The 23,832-nt window shown below is 43.8% G+C and overlaps 1 protein-coding gene across 1 annotated transcript in view; it reads left to right on the top strand.

Moving 5' to 3' along the window:
• Window positions 1-1,315: 1,315 nt before the first annotated feature.
• The window catches only part of SYNDIG1 (synapse differentiation inducing 1), a gene marked incomplete at both ends in the record, with an annotated part of 53,676 nt that continues 31,159 nt past the window's right edge, over window positions 1,316-23,832 (top strand). Inside the window, 2 exons of the mRNA XM_084283505.1 lie at window positions 1,316-1,795; window positions 11,998-12,135. Coding sequence (XP_084139631.1) covers window positions 1,316-1,795; window positions 11,998-12,135 — 618 coding nt within the window. The remainder of the gene's footprint in view (window positions 1,796-11,997; window positions 12,136-23,832) is intronic.

Below are 23,832 nucleotides of genomic sequence, written 5' to 3'. Positions count from 1 at the left end.
TAGAGAGAAAGCATCAAGTGAAAATAGTATATATGTATGTTTGTTTGCACATGCAATTCTTGTTTTCCTCCAAGCAGCACTTTGGGGACAGGTAATCCTACCTTAACTATTTAACAAATGTATTTGAACCTTAAAAAGTGTATTTGAAGGCAGAAGGATCTCTGTGATTCCTATGGTTGGGCCCAGAAACAAAATCCTGAGCTCATTGCAGCCGTGATGTGTACAACCATATTTCAAAAAGCTTTCTTTTTTTTCTTTGGCTGCACCTGAGCAGAAGAGGTGTCCTGGTGAGAAAGTATTTGGGCTGGGGAAAAGTACTTTTAGCCTTCTGAGCTATCCCTTTGATTTCTTATACCTTTGTGGAAGCCACACAAAACAGAGCCAGGTTGGGGGGGCGATGAGACAGACGACAGTTGTTCCTGTGCAAAGGAGGTGACCAGGTCCTGGGGCTCAAGCAGTTGTGTCCCTGTTTGGTGAATCAGGATGGGGCTGCTCATGCTGACCAGCCTTGTCACAGCCCTTTGATCTGTCACTACTGGGCACTCTCAGAGGCATTGGAAGAATTGGAAGAATTCGCCTTCAGGTGTTTTTTTTTTTTTTTTTTTTTTTTCTTCATTCAATTTAAGGAGAGCTGTTTCTTTTTTGCTTCAGCTGTGTTTTCAAAGCACTTGCCAAAGGTGAAGGGTAGCCACAGAGACTGACAGCTGAGCACACCAGCTGCCTGCCCTTCATAATTGCAGCTTTCCAAAAACTGAAAACGGTTCTTTTATCTTTTATCTTTGTTTGGTTTTGGGGTGTGTGTGTGTTTTTAAACCTCACTTATCAGAACCTTTAGAGGAAGGGGACGTTATCCTCAGAATGACAGTGGCATACGGGTGGGGATGGAGGGGACATCATTGCCCTTCTCTGACATTGCTCATCATTACTAAGACATCTCAGTAAGTTCTCTGTGACCGCAACTATCTTCTGTTCCTGTTCACCTCATGGCTTTTTTGTTATTGGTGGATTTTGTTATTGCTGGATTTGTTTTGTTTTGTTTTATTATTTGTTTTGTTTTTTATTTATTATCTTTCCAAGTGGAGATATATTTGGAAAGCTAGGTGCATGCATACATGAGGCTGTATTTCCTCATGAGATCATACTGAAGACAAGCTGATTTGGGTGCCTTCATACACCATTCACTGCTTATATCCTCATCTTGGTGTCTATTTCCTTTCTTCTTCAGGAAAATGGGGGCCACTGCCCCAGTGTGACCCATCTGTAAGGTACAACAAAACACAGACCGCCCGCCCTGCTCCCTCAGACACCTCCCAGTATGGATGGCTTGATTGAGCAAAACAGTGTGCTGATGCACAATAAGATTGCCGAAGCCGGGAAAAGGAATGGTTTAATTAACACAAGGAACTTGGTAGCAGAGAGCCGAGATGGCCTGATCTCCGTGTACCCAACCCCGCAGTATCAGAGCCACCGAGCGGGGAGCCTTTCCTCTCCGAGCTGCCTGGAGAATGGCAGGAGCGACCCCGTGCAGCAGCTTCTGGATCCCAACATGCTGCAGCAGACCGTGGAGTCCCACTACCGGCCCAACATCATCCTCTACTCGGAGAACGTGCTGCGCTCGTGGGGTGAGAGCATCGGCTCGGAGTGCTGCGAAACCACCTTCATCGAGGACCGCTCCCCCACCAAGGACAGCCTGGAGTACCCGGACAGCAAGTTCATCGACCTCTCGGCAGATGACATCAAGATTCACACCCTCTCCTACGATGTGGAGGAGGAGGAGGATTTCCAGGAGCTAGAGGTCAGATGTCACTTGGGATCCTTGGGGAAGGCTTGGGGTGGGGGAGAACATAATGGGCTTAAGTGCACAGCTTCTGAGTCCTGGTCTTCTTGGGATCAGAGGTATTGCTCTCTCCTCCATCCAGGACAGCGAGCATTTACCTATCTTTATTTGCTGGGTAAAGTCCCAACTCTGTGGATATTCCCAGTGAATGGGCTGGTCACAGACCAAAGAAAACCCATGCGCTTAAATGCTGGTAAGGCTGGGGCCAGAAGCACCTGTCCACAGCTTGTCTTACTCAACATCATCTCTTACTTTCTCCTGACCTAAGCTGGGTATAAAGCTGGTTGTTTGTCTTACTAGCTCAAACATGAAACGTGCCTCTTTGTGAAAACAAAACCAGGAGTCTTTGGGTTTCTAGACACAATGAATCCCATGCGTTTGAAAAAGGTTTTTTTTCTGATGGAATGAAACACTTCATTACACCCCAAATGTAATGTTTTCTTTCACTAGGTTCCCGTGCTTCATTGATTGCTCACACTAAAGTAACATACATTTTATTCTCCAAATGGGGTACTCTATGGAAATCAACGTCATTCTTTCTTAAATGATGCATTTTTAACTTTAGAAAATCTCCACCTATTTGGCTGAAACCAGCAGCCTAAAGGTAGCATAGTTTTTTACTGGCCAGTGCATGTGGGAATGGAGGGTGTTCATGATGCTGCTCATTACAAAACTTTTCCAGCATTGATCATAGACTCCTAAGCTAGCAAAGACCGTTTGTCAGCCTGGAGCAAAGGCATAGCTTCAATCTGAATGTCCAAGATGAGATAAAGAGATTATTTTCTCATGTTCTCTCTTGCAGGGGTTTTCTCCATTGAGACCTAACAAGTCCTAAAACTTCTATTTTCACCTCCTGTAATACCAGTAATACCAGTGACTGTTTTATTCTCCTTTCTCTCTGTATTGCTAAGGTATGGGGAGAGAGGTGTTTTTCCCGGTGTGTGCCAGCAATGTAGTATTCAGTAGCTCCACAGGGAGACAAGAAGTTTCTCTCCAGGGCCCGTAATGGTGCTAGCTCAAATCACACCCTCCTGCAGCATTTCAAAGGGGCTGTGGGAAACCTCATTTAAAAATAAAAATAATAAAAAAAATCATAATAAAAGGCCTAGATGCCGCTTTTTTGCCCTAGATTCTCTCATGCAGCAGTTGTGATGCAAGTGACAGCAGCAGGCAGTAATTGCCTAATGGTGTTATTGACACATCTGGCCTGACATTGAGGCAGAAAAAAATAAAAGACCTCATGTCAATCCAGCAAGGCTTTCTTTAGCTAGAATGGGCTAAAAAAAGACCAGGGAAATATGCACAACAACAACAACAACAAAATACTTTGTACCAAGAATATTTTGCTATTTCTTGGTGGGATTTTTAAAGTGCCTTTGCAGTGTAGGGCATCTCATCCATTGGCACCACAGGAGCTTGGATCAGCTTTGCACAGAAAACACTTGTTGCTAGAAAACCACCTGTAAAACTGGAGATCTGGGGAAAGGGACTTCACGCTCCTCCTCCTCAGATCTCCAGGGGAGAAAGGAGAGAGTTTACATCCCCATGCCTTTGCAAATGTTTGTAACATGCTGTAACAGTGTGTGCATCATTTTCCCAGGGTTCTCCTTCCTGTCTTTCTGTGTAACTGTGCTCATAAACAAAGAGGTGTAAGGATGCTCTTCCCTGGGCTTAATTAGTACAGAGGTTTGCTGGAGATATAACTGCATGTGCTGAGACTCCAGGAATGGAAGAAAGTATTTGAGGACAGCAGTCACCAAGAGGAGGAATGAAACATACTAGATCCTTAACTACATTAAAAAAAATTGCTTATCTGTCCAAATGAGAAATACAGCATCTGAATCATGCAGCATGAGTCTGTCCCAGTAGAAAGCTTTTTTCCCCACCAGTTACAGACAAGAAGAAAATGCATTTTTAAATTACTAATACACCCAAAATAGGGTTGAAAGGTTTAGCAGAAGGACTGGGAGCAAAAGTTAGGAGAAGAGCAAGAGAGGATAACATAGGAGAGGTCCAATCTTCTGCTTCCACATTGAGGAAGACCTTTCTGGCCTTGCTCACATCTCTCTGGCACTGCCAGTGTTAGTGCAAAGCACCTGCCTCAGGGTCTTCAGGACTGGATATTTAGTTCCTTGGAAACATGGAAAAATCTAACTCATCCTCTTGTAATGAGCCCCACCATGTAATACTTACCTGGAGTTTGTGGACACATGCCAGGAACAGCTTTTATGCACCCAGCTGGTCAGTGTGTTTCTGCCAATGTTTAGTTTTTGATGACAGTCAGGCTTTTGACGAGCAGAAAGGTTGTTGTTTTCTTGCAGAAAACCTTACCACAGCCAAATGTTCTGGGAAAAGCCAGCTGTTCTGACTGACTGACAGCAATGTGGTTTCGGTATGAAGAGTTGACCCAGCCAGGCTGCAAGGGTTGCTGCTCTGCTGCCTGTTGTCCCCTTCAGGATGGGTTTCACCAGATCATCAATGTCTTCAACAGCTTGCCTACAAGGAGGCATCTTCTTCCTTCTTCAGGTGTAGGGACTCTGAAAAATCCTGGGAGATGTAGCGGAGGATCAGAATATGTCCAAAGCAGGGGTCCTGGCATTCACTGCAACAATTCAGCTGTATTTAACTTTGGCATTTCTTTACCAGCAGTATGTCTCAGGTCCTAGCATAATGTTATATGGAAATCACATTTTTCTGGAGGGAAAAACATCTCTGCAACAGCTCTCATTAGCATATCCAGCCCCACTTTGCTCCAGCAATTACCAGGCATGAAAGCAGAAGGCTGTGCATTCTGTCAAAGCTTTAAACTTCTCCTTTCTGTGCCCATCCCTGAAATCAAACGATTCCCTATTTAGGTATCTCTGGAACCCTTATAAATATCTTATGAGTTCTTTATGCCACAACTAATGGACAGACAACTTGTCAAATGTGGTGCCAGTGAAATATTACATGCGTTCCTAGCTGAAATACCCTCCTGTTAGAGTTCATGTGTAAATGCAGTGCCATCCAGAAACATCGTTTGTCATATTACACTCCTGCTACTCTTCCTCCTAGCCCCTAGATAGATGGCTTATTTAGAGGAATCCAAGCTATTGATGGCAGAAAATTGAATTATTCATATGTGTCGCATAAAAGAATACATCTGAGTTCTCTCTTAAAACCTTTTTTCCCAGCAAAGTCTGACACAGTCTCTGCAAAGCGAAATAAATAGAATGTTCTGGGGAGTAAAAGAAGAAAAGAAATGTAGTGCTTTCAAGCTAAAACTTCCTTTTTTTTTTTTTTTTTTTTTCCTTTTTTCTTCTTCCTATGAATTGCTGGATGCTGCTGTGAAAACCCATCCCTTTGACACGAGCATAGAAGTGTAGAGAGAGAAGGTGGATCCTAAGCTATGTCCTGTTCCATCTTACTGCTCTGCACAGCATGCCCAAGCACCTCCCTTCTCTGTCTCTTCTGCAATGTGAAGAGAAGGCCATGGAGGGGGGTTATGCAAGGGAGCCCCCCGATGTGCATGTCTTCTCGTAATGCTGCCAGCTTGCAGGGACTTGGACTATCCTGCATCATGAGAAGAGATGAGCTGTTGCGTCCTGAGCCTCCCCTGGGACCAGATATCCAGAAAGTGTGTTTGGACACCCCCTGGGGAGGTGTCCACCCCCTGGAGAAGAACTCTGGAAGGACTGCACAAAATTGAGTCTCAAAACGGTGGTAGATGTGTTTCAGTGTAAAGAAATGGAAACTAATACATTTACAGAAAAATATAATCTAATCTATGTGGACTCACTGCTAAGCTTCTAACTGTGAGCTGCAGCTCAGGAAAGAAACTGAGAAGAAATCACTTGTCAGTTCTCTGAAATTTCAGGGCACAGTGTGCAGGTCAAGCCAATAAGACAAGAAAATATTGGATGTCATAAAGAACACTGAGGACAAGACAGGGCACCGGCAGCATTTTGCTGCTGTATAAAATCTCACTGCAATCCACTATCTACATAGCGTTTGTATTCTTCTTAATGATGTAGTGGAGATAGAAAAGGGTAACAAAAAATGATTAAGAGGAAGCTGCAGCCTCCTTACGGAAAGCGGTGAGAAAAGCTGGGGCTCTCCATTTTGTAGGGTAGAAAGCTGAGGGGTGTATGAACCTCCTGGATGCACAAGATCATGAAGGTGAAGGATAAAGTGAATGCAGACCTGCTGCTCAGCAAACCTGCAATAGTAGAAGTTGGGGAAACTTGAGAGAAACTTGAGAGAACTGTTGAGAGATTGCCTTAACACAGATATCTTAAAATTGTTCTTCACATACAGGGCAGTGAACACTTGGTGAACCTGCTGTCACAGGAGGTAGTGGTGGAACAGCAAGTTCAGAAACGATTAGACTGATTTATGGACAAGGGATCCATAAAAAGCTATTAAAAGCAATTGGCACAGCTTTTCTTTCTAATATCTTTCACACAACAGTTGTGGATGCTGGGAGAGCACAAGGGGTGGGCTGCAAAGTGTCCAGGTTTATGTGAGCTCCCTGCACAGCAATGTCCTGCTGCTTCTGTCAGGGGCAGAGCACAGGACTCAATGGACCTGACCCCATAGGACATGCTTTATGCCCCCGTGTTCCTTCACAGGCACATTATTAACAGGTTACACGAGGGATTACACTTCATTTGCATGTGATTTATTTTCTTCCCTTAGAGGAGAGGCCACTGGAGTCTGGAGGTACGGAGCCCTGCCAAGGGATATTAACCTTTATTAGGCAGCCCTCGGTGAGGGGAGCATGGCTGGGAAGTCACGTCCAGCAGTCTCCAAGTGCCCTTCTATGAATCTTGCTAACGGCAGCCTTTTCCCAATGCAATTCTCTTTCTCATCATCACTTCCCTGAGTTGCTGGACTGACACTGTACAGGCCTCCAGCCCCTAAGCAGCAGGAGCTGTGGGTGAGCTGCAAGCTGTCATTAGCAGAAGGTGGGGATGGGGCACACATCTCTGAGGAGCAGAGCACTAAGAAAGCTGTGTCAGCTGCAAAGCAAAAAGAGGACAGCTGTGGAGGGTCACTTCCTCCCTAGCTTGAGCCGTGCAATGTTACTTTTTCAGTTAAAGTGCCACGCATGTGCCTTCCCGATGAACTCAGGGGGATTCTGGGTGGAAGCCCCTGTCACTCACACAAAGATCAGGGATATTTACTTCATGGCTGTTATTACTGCTCTCCAAAAGAAGGAGTGTGATTTAGGAGGCGATGGCAGCTGGGCTGGTCCTGTATGGATTTGTTTATGGCTTTCTGCAGTAATCCCCTTCCAGAGGCAGTGTGTTGAATATAAGTTACTGAAGAGCTATAGACAGACTGGCTGTGGGTGTCTAGAGAGCACCACAAGGTAGTTGAACAAAATTCAGGAGGAAGAATGGGCTTGGACACCTGCACCAAGGTGGTGTTTTTCTTTTTTCTTTTTTTTTTTTTTTTTCCTTTCTTCCCTGTAACATTTTGGCATTGTGAAGGGATTTATAAAAATCTTTCTAAACAAGGAGAGACACCTGCAAGCCCATCCTGGAAGGCTGCCTGCTTGACTGGCAAGGCATTATAGACCAGGAGTTGAGGGAGCAAAAGGAATTTGCACCAGGTCAGGGTTAGTGGACAACAGAATATTTAAATACCTTTAAAATTGAATGAAAGGACGTGGAAAACTCAAAATGGTAAAAATAAATGAATTAACAAACCCGCAAATAAATAAGTAAATAAATAATACACTGACATGCCAAGGAATCCATGATGGCAACAGGCTTTAGAGACATTACTCATTAAGAAAGCATCAGCCAGGTGATGCCCAGTGACAAGCAAGTGCATTGAGGAAGAACGGTGATAAACCACAGCCCTTGGTGGGAGAGCTACCTCCCAGCATGCTGCCTTCACCATCTGCTGCAGTGAGGCCAACTCAGACTGCTTGCAGAAGAGCAAAGGGATGGAGAGCGCTGGTCAGAATAGGGCCTCATGTTTAACCACATTACCAAACCAGGCATTGCGAGGAGGGAAACAGAGCACACATTATCTTACAGTTGGTTTCCTGAAAATCCATCAAAGGTTGCTAGCAGCTGTGGTTCACAGCAGACCTCCTTGTCTGACTTCACCAGTGTGACCAGCATTTAGCTGCTGGAAGGGACTACGTGACCATCAAGTCCAGACTATGTCACAGGCAGCCCATGGCAGGCTGCCTGGAGAGCCTTTGTTCGCTCGTAATGTCTCAGCTGAGGTAAAGCACATAGCTTTTAGGGATAGCTAGCTTCAGTTTAAAAAAAAGGTCTTTGTGTAATAGAAAATCCATTACAACTGCAGAAAAGTGTTCATCACCATCTCTGTTAAAAATCTGCACCTTGTGTCTGCTCTTCCTCTGTTCCACTTTCAGTCACTGGGGTTTCTTATGATTTTCTGCCAAACAACAGAGCTGTCTGATCAGAAATTATCTACTCACAGAGGCACTTAGAGATTGTGATGAAATTGCATCTTAAAGTTATCTTACAAGTGAAGTTGGCCTTTTCACCTTCTTCCTGGGTGAAAGATTTCCTGCGGCATGATGCACATGGATTTTTCATTCTGATTTTTTTTGATTCTGAATGCCTTGCTCTGTGCCAGGTGATTTCTGCTCCCAGATCTGATGGATTGATTGATTTCTGCTCCTGGTCGTTTGGGAAATGCCAAAAGCAGCCCCCTTGAATGTAGAGCTCAAGGTTTCCCATCAGCTTATCCAGCACCCAAATTCCAGCTCTGCAAAATCCCACAGGTTCTGTGTCTGGGAAGTAGATACCTCCCTTCTCCCAACAAGGTTTATTTCTCCTACTCATCCTTCGTTACATTCAGTTTCTGCAACAATTCAATATATGTCCTGCCCACATCACTTATGCCTAATGAAGTGTAGGGCTGCAGAGGTGTGCACCATTTAGAAACGTGGGCATAAGAGAGAGTCAAAGAGCTGGTGTGGGGGAGTCCCATCTGGAGGAAAGGAAAGGAAATGAAAGGAGAGGAGAAAAAGAGCTGCTTTCCTTCTTTGTCATTCTGTGTCATGCTGTGCTTTCTTCAGAATTTCATGTCCTGGGGAGATGTCCTATGGGGCCTGTTCTGGTAACTCCAATATTGCCTGAGCTCTTGAAATCACCTCCTTCTCCAAACAGCCATGGAAATGCTTGTGGATAAACTGAAGCAGGAGACTGCTTTATCCTGTGCTGTCTTTTCAGCTAAACTCCAAGTGTGTTGGCAAGGGACACACAGCGACAGTCGGGATGAGGAGGGTTGGTGTCATTGTAATAACTGTTTTTGCTACAAAGGATCCACTGAAAGCAGGAAGTCCCTACTGTGTGCTCAGCAACCTCAGAGATCGTTTGTCATTTCTGCTACAGGGCTGTTTGCACAGGTATTTGTTTGCACAGCAGCATCTTGCATGGGCTGCAGAGAGCAGCTCCTTTGGCAAGGGGAGTGACTGTGGACCTTGCTGAGATTACACACAAAGGCATAAAGATGTGTCTCCAAGACAAAGTCTGACTTCAGGTGGAAAGATGCTGCCTTCTGGAAATATTCTCTGTGTGTCATGGTTAAAATTTGTTGCTCAGTTGCAACGTAAGCTGCTGGAACTGGATGTTAGGTCTGAAGAGGAGTGAATCCCTCAAAATCCTGAAGAGACCATCAGCTGTTGCTGCTGTTGCTTGATGATCCATGATCATCTTGTCCCTTGTAACTTACTGCATTGCAGCTGCATTAGGATGTATTTTACTCTGTTCCCATCCCAAGGTTTTTGTAGCATCATGAAGACATTGATGTCTTTTGATTGAGGAGCTTTGTTCAAAGAAGATAACTCGGTCGTGTCTTTATCACCTCAGTAATAAGCCTGGAGTTACTGGGAGTTGCCACGAGAGTAGCTATTAGGGATCTCTTCACTACTGATGAACAGAACATCACCTCAAGCAAGAAAGGAATGCTCTTTGCCAAGTACTTTTTTTTCTTTTGGTTACACAAGTTCTAATTTCATTGCTTACTCTTTGGCTGTAGTATGCATTAGTAGTAGAACTGTAGCAAGAAAAAAAAATAATAGTTTGATATTCAGATTGCTTATTCTCATCTAGGCCAACATTAAATAAAGAAAAACTTGTCTGTGCTGTTTTGCTCACCACCCAAGCCTTAAAAATTAATTGGTTATGTTATTCTCTAGCTTCTGCAAGAGTTAAAAGCTTTCAGTCAGATTAGTGTGATTAGGATGTAGTAAGTACTATGTAAGTTTATAAAGAGGCTGTTAGCATGAAAGGCGCAATGCTGTGGACAAGAATATTCCTGATTATGCAGGATTAGTCAGTTAACCCAAAGCGATTATAACTGGTGACAGAAATTCTGATTTCTCAGCAACTCTAGTATCCAGCACATCAGCATCAGTGTGCAGCCCTTGTGAAATCATGACCAAGTGAAGACAGCCAGCCAGATTGTCAAAAGCTTCCCCATGTTAAAAATGTTTCTAGATAGGAAAGATGTCTAGATAACCTCAGGCCTGGGTGTTGGTGGGGGAGCACATTATAAGAGAAAAATAGAACATTAGGCAGGAATGCTTGCTTGGAGGAAAAAGTGTTTATCCAGAAGTGATAAGAGATACTTTTTGCCTTTTGTTGTTGGATTTTATTTACTTATTTATGTATTAGAGCCCTACTAATTCCTACCTAGGTTACATTCTCTGATCAGAATTGTTGTTACCTTTGGTGAATGACAGTCAGATCATCTACTCCGATATAAATACTACAGGGGCTTCACCCATCAAAACAGCATTCATAGCACAAATCTACAGTTCAATTAGTACATTTCTATAGCGACTTCATCTTTCCCAACAAGAGTTTTCATGTTAGCATAATTAAGAAAACTTCTGCTATTATCCTCTTGCAGTCTAACAGCCACATCTCAAGTTTGCATGGAAACTGTCTAACATGTCATGATTTCACCACCCTGAGAATGCTTTCTAAAAAGCAGCAAAACTGATAATTTTATGGTTCATCATTTGATCAAAGTTATCTAGAGACTCTTAGCCACATTTCATCTCGATCTACAACAAAAGGCAATTTGAAATACCAGACAGGTAGTCTCCACAGATACAATATCAGCACACTACTCAGCCAACAACTGGGTAATCAAAAGCATTTTCCATTTTATCTTCCCTGTCATGAAATTCAGGTAAGGGCACTGTTTCAAGAGACAGTTTCAGCAATGATGTGGATTTTCTTCCTCCCCCTCCCTTCTCTTACTCTTGAAATGAAAGATTATTGATATTAAAAATGACTTACAAACCTTGTTGTGAAAATTGAAGCAGAAAGGTAAGTAACCAAGCTCAAAAGCTGCACAACAGCATCATCAGCTGTCCCTTCAGAACTAGGACTTTATTGAGTTTGGGCCAAGTAGAGCTTTGCCATTTCTGCTAGGTTATCAAGGCTCCCATAACAGGCTGGGGTGTCCCACAGCGAGTTGTTTTGCACATGCAAGTGTTCCTGTGCACCGCAGTCTCAGAGCATGGGAACATGTCCCTCCCACAGCCCAGGCCTCTCTGGTCTGTGGTCAGTGTTTGCCAGCAATTCCCCTGAAAGTGGTCTGTCCATCTTAGCAAGCAATGGGTCAGGTCACCTGTCTGGTTCCCAAAGGAGTTGGCTCAGGAAGTAAATGCTTTCTCTGATGCTAAGTCTTTCAAATATCATTAGCCTGACTGCATTTTCTGTGTCCTTCTTAATTGTGGCTCACTAGTATTTAGAAACTTACACCATTGCATATGGTTTCATTTTCGTCTTGGACGCTTAGCAGTCTGTTCCAGAGTTTCTAAGTTATAACTCACTGGTGGAAGAATATCAATTCATCATTCATTTTGGCTAAAATGTCAGGCACAGGACCCAGGCACATGAGGACAAGTTTCTAAATATGACATCTGTCTTTCAGTGTCTTTCTTTCAGTCAGGTTCTGCACAGGATTTCTCCTACAGTCAGTAAAGAAAAAGCAACCCCAGAAGATTGTTTTAGAAGATTTTCAGCCACCTCATTTCAGACTGGAGGTGCTCCCAGGGTGACTTAATACATTGTGGGACCATTCTTGCACCAAAACTGTAACTCCAGAGTTACACTTCCTAAAAACACTACCTTAACAGCACTTCTACATTTCTCTCTCCCTTGCTGTTCCAGAGTGATTACTCAAGTGACACTGAAAGTGAAGACAATTTCCTGATGATGCCGCCAAGAGATCATCTCGGCCTCACTGTGTTCTCCATGCTCTGCTGTTTCTGGCCACTGGGAATTGCTGCCTTTTACCTGTCTCATGAGGTAATGCTAAAACATATCCTGCTAATTATTAATTTTGCATCCACAAAGTAGCTATTATCTCACACTGGCAAGGAAAGTTCACCAAGACACACATGTGGTCATGACAGCCTCTCGGGGTGGTGGGAGGTGGTTAAACAGAGTCGTGCGTATGCGTGAAACACTGTTCTCCACCTTACTATGTCTCTGTGGTGATAGTGGTAGTCTTGGGAGATATTTTAGTGAGCAAGGGATCTACAAAATATTCTAGGTTTTCATTGACAATGGTCAGGTTCAATGTCAGTTTATACAATGTACAGCTAGGGATTTTCTCTGCACCAAAATTTTGAGTGGAAAACACCCCTGCTATATCAAATGTTCAGATTTCCCATTGTGTAAAATAATTTATTAGTTCCTAAGCTGGTCATCTGGAAAAGAAAAACAGGAGCAGAAATTCATTTCTGTTCTACAGAAGCAGATTTGCTTTCCAGGAAAGAATTTCCTTTCCCAATGAAAAATTGCCCAGTCTGTTCTTTTTGTCCAATATTAATATAGAAGTATTTTTTACCAGAGGAGCGATGGTGTTTTGGTTTGTTTCCTTCCTGTGACAGGCTTGCTGTTTCCAGCCTGTGCCTAACAGCCACCTAATGCCCCATCATTTGTTTCGACAACTATGTCTTCAGAAGTGCCTGCAGAGTAATTATTGAGTTTCCCAGCAGGGCAGAAAATGTAACATGACAGAAAGTCACACTAAAAGTCTCATCAGTGACTGCAAGGAAACATTCACTTATATTTCTATCTGCTGGTGGTAGCAGTGCCTGTTGGAAGCTACACTGTGCTCTGCAGCACCAAAATTATTCACCCTCTTGCCTGCCTTTCTTATCTGCCTGCTCTAAACATCTACCAGCATGGCGTATATGTCAAACCAGAACAGGCACTTCAGATCTGAAGAATCCTGCCCTTTAATATCAAATAAAGAGACACGGCATGAATGTTTTGTTATTCTTTTTATTATTTGTTTCTGTTTGTTTAAATTTAAATGTTCTATCATTGAGCTTTGAAGCCTCTGAGACAATTAAGTTTGTCCAGTGGAAAATAACAAGTTTCCTTGTCTGAGTACTATTGATTTCTCAAGTTTGGATCAAGGAATTTGTCTGATGATAATGACAGCACAAAGTAAGGAACTGGGAGGAAGCCACATGCACTTTAGTACTTGGACAAGGCAGGATTTTTTACCAAAGCTGCAGCAAAGGAAGGGTTCTGAGTATGGCATCACTGGCACTGTATTTGCACTGTGTTGGGGAAAACAGTGCATTCATTAATTTCCTGCAGTAGCTTTCCTTTGGGAGGCCTGGGGACTGCTAGCTGGATTTATCCAAACAGTGAAAGCCCAGCGCAGCCCAATAAATGCAAAACAAACAACATAATAAAGTACTAAAAAGCAGCATGGCTGAGAAGCTAATGTGCTGAGAGCCAGTATACGAAGGACAAGACATCATAATAGCTGTGATCTGATCCCAGGGGCCTGCATGACCCCATAAAACCCTGATGCCTTGATAGCAGCATAAGCAAGGTGGGAAAGGTCTTATGAAGGCAGGGAAGAAAATGTATTTGGAAGAGGAGAGACTGCCTTTACAGTATGTTTTGATGGCCTCTTCCCAAGGGAGTGTTAGGACCAGGTATTTGCTGGTTTGAGCCTTGGAGCCTCCTGTGTCGGTGACTGAAGCACAGCGAAGTGTTAATGGATATTTCAGAAACTGCTGGGCTTAATGATGGATGAGGATAGTTCTTTTCATTTAATTTCCTCCTTTAAAAAACAAGGTGAGAGGGCTGATGAAATGAGGTAGCATTCAGAATGATCTTTTATATGTGAGGTAGTAAAACATTATGTCCTGTTAGCATGTGGCTTCTATTTATGGAGATCTTTTAACTTGAACTCCTGAATAACATTTGAGCTCCCTTGTTAACAAGTAATGGCAGGCTAGCGTTCCCCATCCTTTGTTGAATGTCAGAACTGTACCTAGAGATCAAACTTGGTACTTGCATTCCAACCCTTTTTGAAGTTGCTCAAGCTCTTGACAATTTCACGTGTTCAAAAGTCTCCTGGGTAGTTCAACAAAAAGGCCCAGTCTGGGAAAAAGCTGTGGCACATAGGAACTGCAGGGGTGGAGGCTGCATTCTTTGTGCCAGGACTTGGCACCTGTGGCAAACTTTATTTTTTTATAATAAAACTGGGCTCCTTTAGATGATCAATACATCTGCAGATCTAGGCCTGGTTTGCTAAAGATACATTTGCTCTGCAGATCAATTAAAAGGGACGGGTGCTCTCAGTTTAATCCCGCAGCACCCAGCAGTACATTTACGCTGCATATGTCTGTGTCACGGTGCAAAAGAATTGTACAGGGATCGGTGTCATAAAGTCTCACAGATGCTCCGTATGAACAGAAAGATTAATTTTCCCCACGCTCCATAAATGCAACGTGCTTCCGCCAGGAGCTATTTCCACTCTGTGTGGGACTGGAGGCTTTTGCCAACGTGCTGCTGACTTAAGGCTTCTTGAAAGCCATCTGCACTGAACAGTGCAGCTGTGCAGGGGCTGCCCGTGTGGTGGAACTAAAGATGTGCATCGGGTCTGGCTGAGCCAACAAGGAGGACAGCATAATCTCTTTGCATTCCCCTAAATCCTTCCTGCTGAACCTCCCTGCTACTGCCAATGTAAATTTTCATGGGCTGCTCATTCCTTGATTCTCCCGCAAGCAGCAGGAGCCAGGTGTCCGCTGGCTTTCTCAGGCTGACAAATGCCAGGACAGGTTTAGTGGGATTTTCAGAAGCCATAGGCATGCACCTGAAAAATCCCACCAGACAATTTTCTGCATGCTTAGGTGCTTAAAGAGCCTCCAAACCCCAGCCCTGCTCTCCTTCATGGCAGCACGTGCGGTCTGGCAGGCAGCAGACTCCAATCCAAGCACACAAGAGCAATCGCTTCCCGTCTGCCGTGGTTACTCTGTACGGCAATTAATTCCCCTGTGCAGTGATTGAGAACTGCATGGCTCCTTAATTATTCCCAAAATCCATGGATGGTTTGAATGGCACAGCTCAAAATATCATCGCTTGGATGCCTTTGCAGAAAAGAAGGGACTTGTGCACTTATCTCTTGCATTTGCGCTGGCACGAGGCATACAAGATAAGCCAAAAGAGCAGCTTGTCTTTCTTCACGATAACTTCTGGGCCATTTGGTTACATTCTATCCCATTTTCAGAGATAGAGGCTTTGAAAAAAAAAGCCTCTTTTGACATGTTATTGTGGTTGCCAGGTAAAAGAAAGCGACAAGTGTCCATGTCCCCACTGGGAGGGAGAAGACAGTATGAACTTAAACTTTATCAAAGACCAGAGATCAGATGCTCAACATGCGTGAATGTATTTCACATTCTTTGTTTTTCTGCATCAGATTTTGACATTTAGCCACTGCTGAAAAGGACAGAAAAAAAACATCCAGGTGTTATCTGTTGAATATTCATTAGAAATCCAGCTCACAGACCCCATCTCAGCTAGAAAAAGCATGAGACAGGACAACAGCGTGACGCACCACACCACCAGACTTGCTTTGTGTGGGGCTGGAGCTCTCCCTTTCACAGCTGAGTCTCAAGTATTTGGAGGATAATGCCCCATGGCAGCAGAGCCCATGGGCGTGCAGATGATGTGCGTGGCCAGGGCACAGAGGAGGCTGTGTTCAACAGGGCAGGTGTGCAGAAGGTCACTGCTGGCTGCCTTTGCTCCCTGCAGGCAGATGGCAGATTTGCTGGGCAGAGGATGATAGTGAATACTGAGCAGCACAACCTGTGCTAGCATTAAATAACATGGCTGCTGTTCTCAGCCCAGGTACAGAGAGAGGCTGGCTACCTGCTGAGATAGCCAGGAACATGTGGCACTGTGTGAAAGAGCTGGATCTCTTGTTCGTGGAAGTGCAGCTCTGAAATGGATGCCCCTGGCCTCAGGTTTGGGACATTTGGGTGACATCCCTTGGCTTTGCAAAAAGGCTGTCACATGGTTCAGCACATTCAAGGTTTGCAACTTTTGCTCATTTCAGAGAAGAGGAAAATCTAGTCCAGAGCAGAGAGGCAGAGTGTGTCCTGTGGCCTGTTGGTTCCCCAGGGGGCTGCCAGCAGCCAGCTCTGCCCCAGACCATGATAGGTGCCCTGAAGGGGGGTTCATTAACTAACAGTTCCCCTAATTCTCTGCTTTCCAGGCTGGAGTTGGCTTCCAGCCAGTGGTGAGAGTGTGGGTAGACTTATACTGATTTGTCACTTCAGGGTAGACATCTCCTGAAGAGAGAGATGTTTGTGCATGCACAAAAAAAAATGGTCATTTAGTGTTGTGTGTCAGCACTTCTGATTTCATTGGGCTGTGGGTGAAGTCTCAGGCCAGGGAACTTTATCAGTGTCTCGTATAATTTCCTCTTCATTCCTCTTTGTCCCTTTGATCTTGTGGTCACATTTCCAAGTCACGAACTATAATTACAAAAAAGGGATTAGATTAATGAATGGCCTGATCGTTTCAGCCCTTAAGCTAATTTTAAATAATTGGAAAGGTAGCTCACACGTAACACTCCCAAGAGAGTTTAATTCATTATGGAGGTGTTTAATTACAAGGAAGTTTTGGGACAGCACAGACACCAACGTGAAATGCTTGAAGAGATTAGGAGTCTCTTTATTAACAAGAACATCCTGCACAATGGCAAACTTTGTCTGGGAATTGTTCATTGTCAGACTTTTATGCCTCACACATTATGCTGAGACAGCAGGAGCCAAGAGATGTATCAATAGAGTTCTGCTCCAAGGGTACAAAACATTATTCCCTCCTGGCATCCTCTTTTTCCCTGCTGTTAATTTTTGTTGCTCATCTATCGGCTCATTATTTCACAGGCTTATGAGACAGTGAATATTGTTTCAGTGCAGAATAATGCACCCGCAACAGGTTACTTGTGCTCCTTCCGCTAAACTTGGTGTGCCTGTGCTACCCACAAAATCAGAGGCATCTGGCGGAGGCATCTGAAGAGTAGGGTGATAGATCAACAGTTGATATGGGGGTTCAGGCACCCTGACATGTAAGCAATTTCACAAAGTTTAAACAATATTTTAATTTAGGCAGAGGTGTTTTTTTTATGATTTTTTTTTTTTTTTTTTTTTTTAGCGTAGTAAGAAAGGATTTTTTTTAAGCATGGACAGGAAATTAGAATTACAGTGAGGGGCCTTTGTTAGTAAACTGCTTGTGTCCCAGCTAAATACTTGTTTTTCACACTTGCAAATATAGACTGTCCAGAAAGAATTACATTATAAGAGACAACACAGAGGTAGATACTTCCTGTCCAAGGGCAAGCAGAGGGAACATGATTCTGCATGCCTCCAGGAGAGTAGGGAGTTGTCCATGCTGCTGTGGAGTGGCAGTCAACCATCTCCCCCTGGAAGACAAAGCACCATCCTCCACCCCTGCAAAGCCCTGAGAAATGAAACCTGATGCATTTATGGATGACATAATCTCTTCTGGGCACCTCAGAGAGGTTTTTGAAATGCCCTTGTGTAGCATTTGTGTCTTTATTTATTTATTTGTTGCAACCTCTGGTGCTGCTGGAGCCAAGAAGGAGCTCCCTCACTGGTGTCAGCGCTCACAGCTCTGTAAGTTAATGGTGCTGTGTCAGTCAGCTCCCACAGGGATTAGTGCTTCAGTGCCCTGCTTTTCCAAGTGAAGGAAAATGCAGAATTGTTACCAGCTGGCCCTTCAATGCTTTCTTTGAACAGTTTCATCCTAGTACGTCCCCTGCTGAAAAAGGCGTGAGAAAAGAAGAGACCCATTGCAGATCTGGGAGTGGAGCACAGACCTCTTCCCCCCTCCTTGTTGGCTATTCCACTATCTGCTTGACAACCATCAGTTGTCAAGAAAGTCAAAAATCTTTAGATGCTGCTTCAATGGCTGTATCAGGAGCCCAGTGATGTGATGAACATCCTCACATCCAAGGTGGCAAATTATGTCCTTTGAATTCTCCCATGGCAAGAAGAGTGCTGTTTATATAACAGAACTTCCTTTCATCTCACACCGTGACAGTACCCTTTTCCAAAACAAAAACAAAAGAAGGCATGCACATTTGAAGTTTAATATATGCAAAGGTAAAATGAATAGATGTTTTCAACAGCAAAGATTAAGGTTAACCTTTTATCAGTTTGCAGAATGTTCAAGTATTCTTTTTCTTCTTGGAGATCAACACTGTGTACTCAGGGCTACCTTCTAATCTTGGATATACACTTCACCATCTTTCAGTAGCTGTTTTGGTGAGTGCTACTGAATTACTACTTTGTTTGGATGCACAACAAAGTGAAATGATCACTTCTGATTACAATCTACATATCTATTTCAAAGGAGCTGCAGAAAAACTCTTTGAAGGGAAGATATGAATGTAATGATCTAGGCATCCAAAGATGCCTGCCAGACAATCACAACTGGTCATTGATTTAACTGAATTCCCATCAGCAGAAAAGAAATAAAGTTTTTATGGGTATTTTGAAATAAGTCACAGGGACCAGCTGAAAAGGAAGGGATGAGGACCTACCAGCAGCTGTGTAGTTTGTATTGAAAACTGCATCCTGCCTTCCCACAACTAATGTCTATGCTCTTCAGCCTAAAATACACACTGGATTACCTGTTGTATCAAAATATTGGAACAGATGAGTCTCAGAACCCACTGCAAGGCAGAACCTGAGACAGGAATGTGGCTGTTTTATAAATGAACGTGTTAGCTGAGGAAGGAAGGGAGAAGGCTCTCTGTGGTTTCCATGTTTTCAAATGTTGTGCCTGAGCAGCATGCATCACTGGTGATTATGCTCTGAAGTTTTCCTGCAGAGCAAATAGTTGTTATGACCATCCCGACAGTGATCCTATGGACTTTCCAACTGACTGCAAGGGTTTCTTCACGTGAAAATTAAAAGATAAAAAATGAATTGTGTTATGAGAGCCTTGTAGGTCCCTCTGGTAGAAGGCAACACAGTAAAAAAACAGGCTTCTACTGCTAGTGGTGGTGTCCACAGGGACCAACAAGACCAACAAGAAATAAAGACATCCCATTAAATTAAATGGAGAGATTGCATTTGGTTCCCACGATCCTGGACAAAATACTGAGTCAAGCAGGAACAGCTTCCATGAGGCAGCTGCTAGAAATTCAGGCTGCCTGAGGCATACAGATAGGTGCTCTCCTGCTTCGAGAGTTCTTACATTGATCTATAGGCGCCTTGGCATTGCCTCTTACCAGTCCCTGTGGTCTCCTGCTTCCAGCCCTTGTTTCGTTTGTGTTCATAAAGTGGTTGAAATCTTTCACTGAGAAGTGAAAGATTAGTTCATTATCTAATATTATTGCATTGTTTGCAAACACTCTTTCCTAATCTAAACAACAGCATTTGCTGGATGCTTTGCCTCCAGCTGTACCCACGGAGGTAGGCAGGACATTAAAATGCACCTATCAAGGCACATGATCTTAATGTACCGTTGGTAATAAAACTAATGTAGTATTTTATGTGCTCAGGGGAAAAAACACCAACTTTTTTTCTGTTGTGAAAATCTTTCTTTTCCCTTCCCCCATGCCAGTGTAGTATTAAAACGCGTTCATTATGGGGAGTGATGAGCAATGAATTATGAATGACATTTCTACATCTTGACATTTATTGTATTACTTCCATGAAGTGTGAAAGATTCATGGCTGCTTGGGTGAATGGAAGTCCTTGCTTGTTCACAGAGGAACTCAGCTTCCTCCAAAAGGAGAGGAGAGGCCAAAGATGAAAGAAGAGACCATGGCATGGAGCAAGAGATGGAACTGACAATCCCTGCTTCACCACGTTCCTCATCCTGCTTTCCTTAGAGTGAATGCTTTGTTGTTATGAAGTCCACGGGAAGGAATGAAACTCAGAACAGTTGTTATCCAAAATTCCCAGGCCTTTATGAATGGATGGCCAAAGGAGAATAAGCAATGGTGTTATGCCATACAGATACATAGACTTACTTATGTCATGGCCTCTCTGAGCTGCTCTCCAGATATAAAAGGCACCAGGTAGTAATAGCATGGTAGGAGTAGGAGAGGCCAAAACTTTTGTTTCCAGGGCTCTTCAGGGAACCACTCTGGAAGAGATTTCATTTTTCTTTCTCAATCATCTCATGGGGATCTCTGGAAGAAATCATGCTCCCTCTCAAAAGCTGGTGGAGAATTCCCTACCCGTGGTTCAGAGCCTTGCAGTTGCTCCCAGCACTTCCCTTTCCTTGTGTCGATAATGGCAGACAGTAAATTCAAAATCCTCCTAGGTGTGATACGCCAGGAAATGGGATTTTGTGTCCCCAGACACATGGGCCTTTGGACTAATTTAAATAGTAATCATCCCAGCCTGGGATTTCTGGATTTCATTCAAGACACCACACTCGATAATTTTGCTGAACGTGTCCTCATTTCTTGACCTTGTAGCACAGATGGCATTGTTCTAAGCAGGTTTCTACAGCCTACAACTAATTAAGCAATTAATTAGGAGCTTGCACTTACACAGGAGCTATTGTAAAGCAATAACTTAAGTGACCTTATGGGACCTTGCTACAGCATTGATCCAAAGACTCTCCAAATTGTCTTTGCTAAGGTTTCACTGCATCTGCTTAGTCTTAATTTGAGCCACATCTGTGACAGATTGGACTGACCCTGAGTGTCGCTGGGCGCTTCCTGATGTGCCTTGAGGATGTCTCACCTGCATTTGAATGCTTTCCTTTAATGAAACTCATGAAGATCATCTTGGCCTGTGGCATGCAGTGTCTATTCCTAAACTGTGGTAAAAACAAATTTCTTGTTTCCCAGGGCTTTCAGAATTCCCCTGATTTAAATGGATATTTACATCACATGGAGATAGTTTCTTATTCTTACCGTATCTCACTTTGTTCTGTCAACACTTTAGTAATTTTCCCCTCATCAACCTTGTTTCAAGCCTTTAGATATTCTGATTCTAATTGTGTCATAGAAATGATGCCTAATGACTCTCTCCCCCATTTTTAATAACTTTTGTGTTGTATAATAACAACAAACCCATAATACAAACGTGTATGTCTGCTGATTGGAAAACAGATCATCTTGGAAGGTTTCAGTGCGTGTAAGCACTCTGACTGCAAGAAGAATAAGAAGCATTTGTTCATATTCATTTTTTTTTATTAACAGCTAGAAATTTCAAGGTATTTCAGGGCATTGCATCCAGCCTGAGGAATAGGTAATATTGTTTGTCTGTTTTTTGCTCATGAACTGCAAGTGGAGTTTTGTGTTCTCCACATGTTTCTTAAAGTTATTCAAGTGAAATATTGAAAATGGAGAAGAAGGAAGTGGCATTTAAGCAAAATTGAAGGTAATCTCAAAGAGCAACTTTTCACTGTAGCTTGGGTTGAAACCAAGAGTGTCTCAGTTCAGGGTTCCTGTATTCCTGTGCAAACATCAGACCCAGATCAGCCCTTGCTCCATACACACTACCTCTAAATGGGGCACCACATTGGCTCTGCTTCATTGAGGGAACTGAGGACTCAAGAGCAGAAAGACCTTCATCATGGAAAAGTAACAGTAGCATTCCTGCTTCTCCTGACAATGCAGCTCTCTGTGGGTGATGCCTGTTCTGTCTCTAGCACCCTTTGCATCCATAACCACCAGGCAACCACGACACCTGATATTTGGGCAGATCACGCTGCCAGTGCACGGGGAAAGAACAGTACAGAGAAGTACAAAAGAGAGTACAAAAGGAGAGGAATCTACATGGTGCCTGTTGGAAGGGCACTGTGACCGAGGTGCTCTGGCCATTGCACAACCTCTCTCCTCCTGTCTTGCCAACTGTGCAGTCAGCCTCTGCACATCTTGGTGTTGATCTCTGTGTCCCTTGCGCCCAGTGCTCCTTTAGCAGGAAATTTCCCATTTACTGTGGCCTGGGATGAATGAATGAGCCAATCTTCAAAACCCATTAGGGATCAATTACAAGCAGAAATTATACTGCTTTAATTAAAGCAGTGCACTTCAGGCAGCCCACCCCTGTAATACAGGCTTAGCTTCAATACCCTTTATTCCAGGAAATATCTTCTCAGATATATGAGAACATATAGAAAGGAGTAATCTGTCCAGCAGAAAGCACACTCTATTACATGTAGCTTGAAAGACAAAGCAGCATCCTGCTGGATGCAGTCGTACCGCTGCTGTCTGTAGGTGGAACTTAGGTTCCTCGTGGGCTGTCCTGGACGTTGCTGGGGTGACGGGTGAGAATCACATAAATTACAGTGCTTGAAGAGCTGAAACAGGGACACCGGAGTGTAGCTGTGTCAGAGGAGAGATAAATCTGCCTTTCATGACATATTGCACACAGGAAGGTGTTTTTCTCAGAGGAAGTGAACAGAGCAACCCTGTGGAGCTGAGCAGCCCCACGAGGAGCAGGCATGCAGGGCACATCAATGGAAGTGTGCTGAAACTGGGGCTTATCCTTTTGTGCCAGGAAATTTCCTTTCCTTTGAAACCCAGAGAGTCACAAGAACATGGATCACATTGGAAGCCAGTGGGATTCAAGCTGCTGTTCTTTATCAGCATTGAAAAAGCAGTCATATTCATTAGCTTCTTCACAGACAGAAAGGTTCAAAAGCAAAACCTCTGCAGGTGAAGGATTTTTGTCCTCTGTGGTCACCTGGCACTTTGGAGAGGTTTCCTGAGGAAGGAGGGAGGAAAGAGCCTCCCAGTGGTGTGGTGTTCAGTGGGGAAGGTTTATGCACAGCAAAGGCAACTGAGGCATTCAACCTGGTTCCAAAAGTCCAAGGTAGTTCTTCCAAAAGCTGGGGGGAAGAAGAAAGAGTGGTGGTGGCCAGGCTTACAGGGACTTGAGAAATGCTTGCTTCCCATAGAGGCTTGTCCCTGTCCAGCTCAGGGTGCTGCTAGCCTACTGTCCTGGCTCCAGCAGCGGGCAAAGAAGATGTCCAAGGAAGAAGTTAAGGCTAAAGAAAAAAAAAATTTTTTTACTTTTTCTTAAACAAAAATCATATACACGATGTTTCTTAACAGATGGCAAAATGGATGTTTTCTACATGGAGAGTTAGCAGGATATGGAAAACCAGCTAGGCAGAGTGATTCAGCCACTGCCAGACAAGCCTGCTGGTTCAGCTGAGTGGCTGTGCTCAGCCACATCATCTCAGGACACTTTCTGTGGAATGGGAACCGCTTTTCCAATGAGTCCTGTGGTGTCTTCTTGAGACCACAGGGAGAGGGGGGACCTGAGTGGGGGCACTACCAGGGCGATGGCATTGGCTTTCCTCTCGTAAGGTCAGCCAGCTGATGCTGTGCAATAGCATCTCCCCAAGGAGCAAGAACTTTCCTGCTTACTCCCCTGCCCACACATAGGGGTACCCATTACAGTCAAAAGTGAGAATTGTATCTTTAGATGTTAAAAATGCTGCTCTTTGGCAGGAAACAAAGAAAATATTAAGAAATTAAAAAAAAAAGGGGGGGGGGTGTCAAGATCTGAACACCTCTCAACACTTCAGATCATGCCTGGGGCTCCAGTATGAGCTAGGGAGCTTCTGTTTTGCTTTTGAAATGGGATACGTGTGAAGATTGTGTTGACTATCTGATTGCCACAACATGATTTCGGGGAAATAGCTGCTTCTCCTCATTTTGGGAAGTCAGCCAGACCTGAACAA

The sequence above is a fragment of the Netta rufina genome (assembly GCF_964035555.1).
Source record: "Netta rufina genome assembly, chromosome: 3".
NCBI lineage: Eukaryota > Metazoa > Chordata > Aves > Anseriformes > Anatidae > Netta > Netta rufina.
The sequence above is the reverse complement of the archived record's forward strand: the minus strand, read 5'-3'. Positions and strand labels throughout refer to the sequence as shown.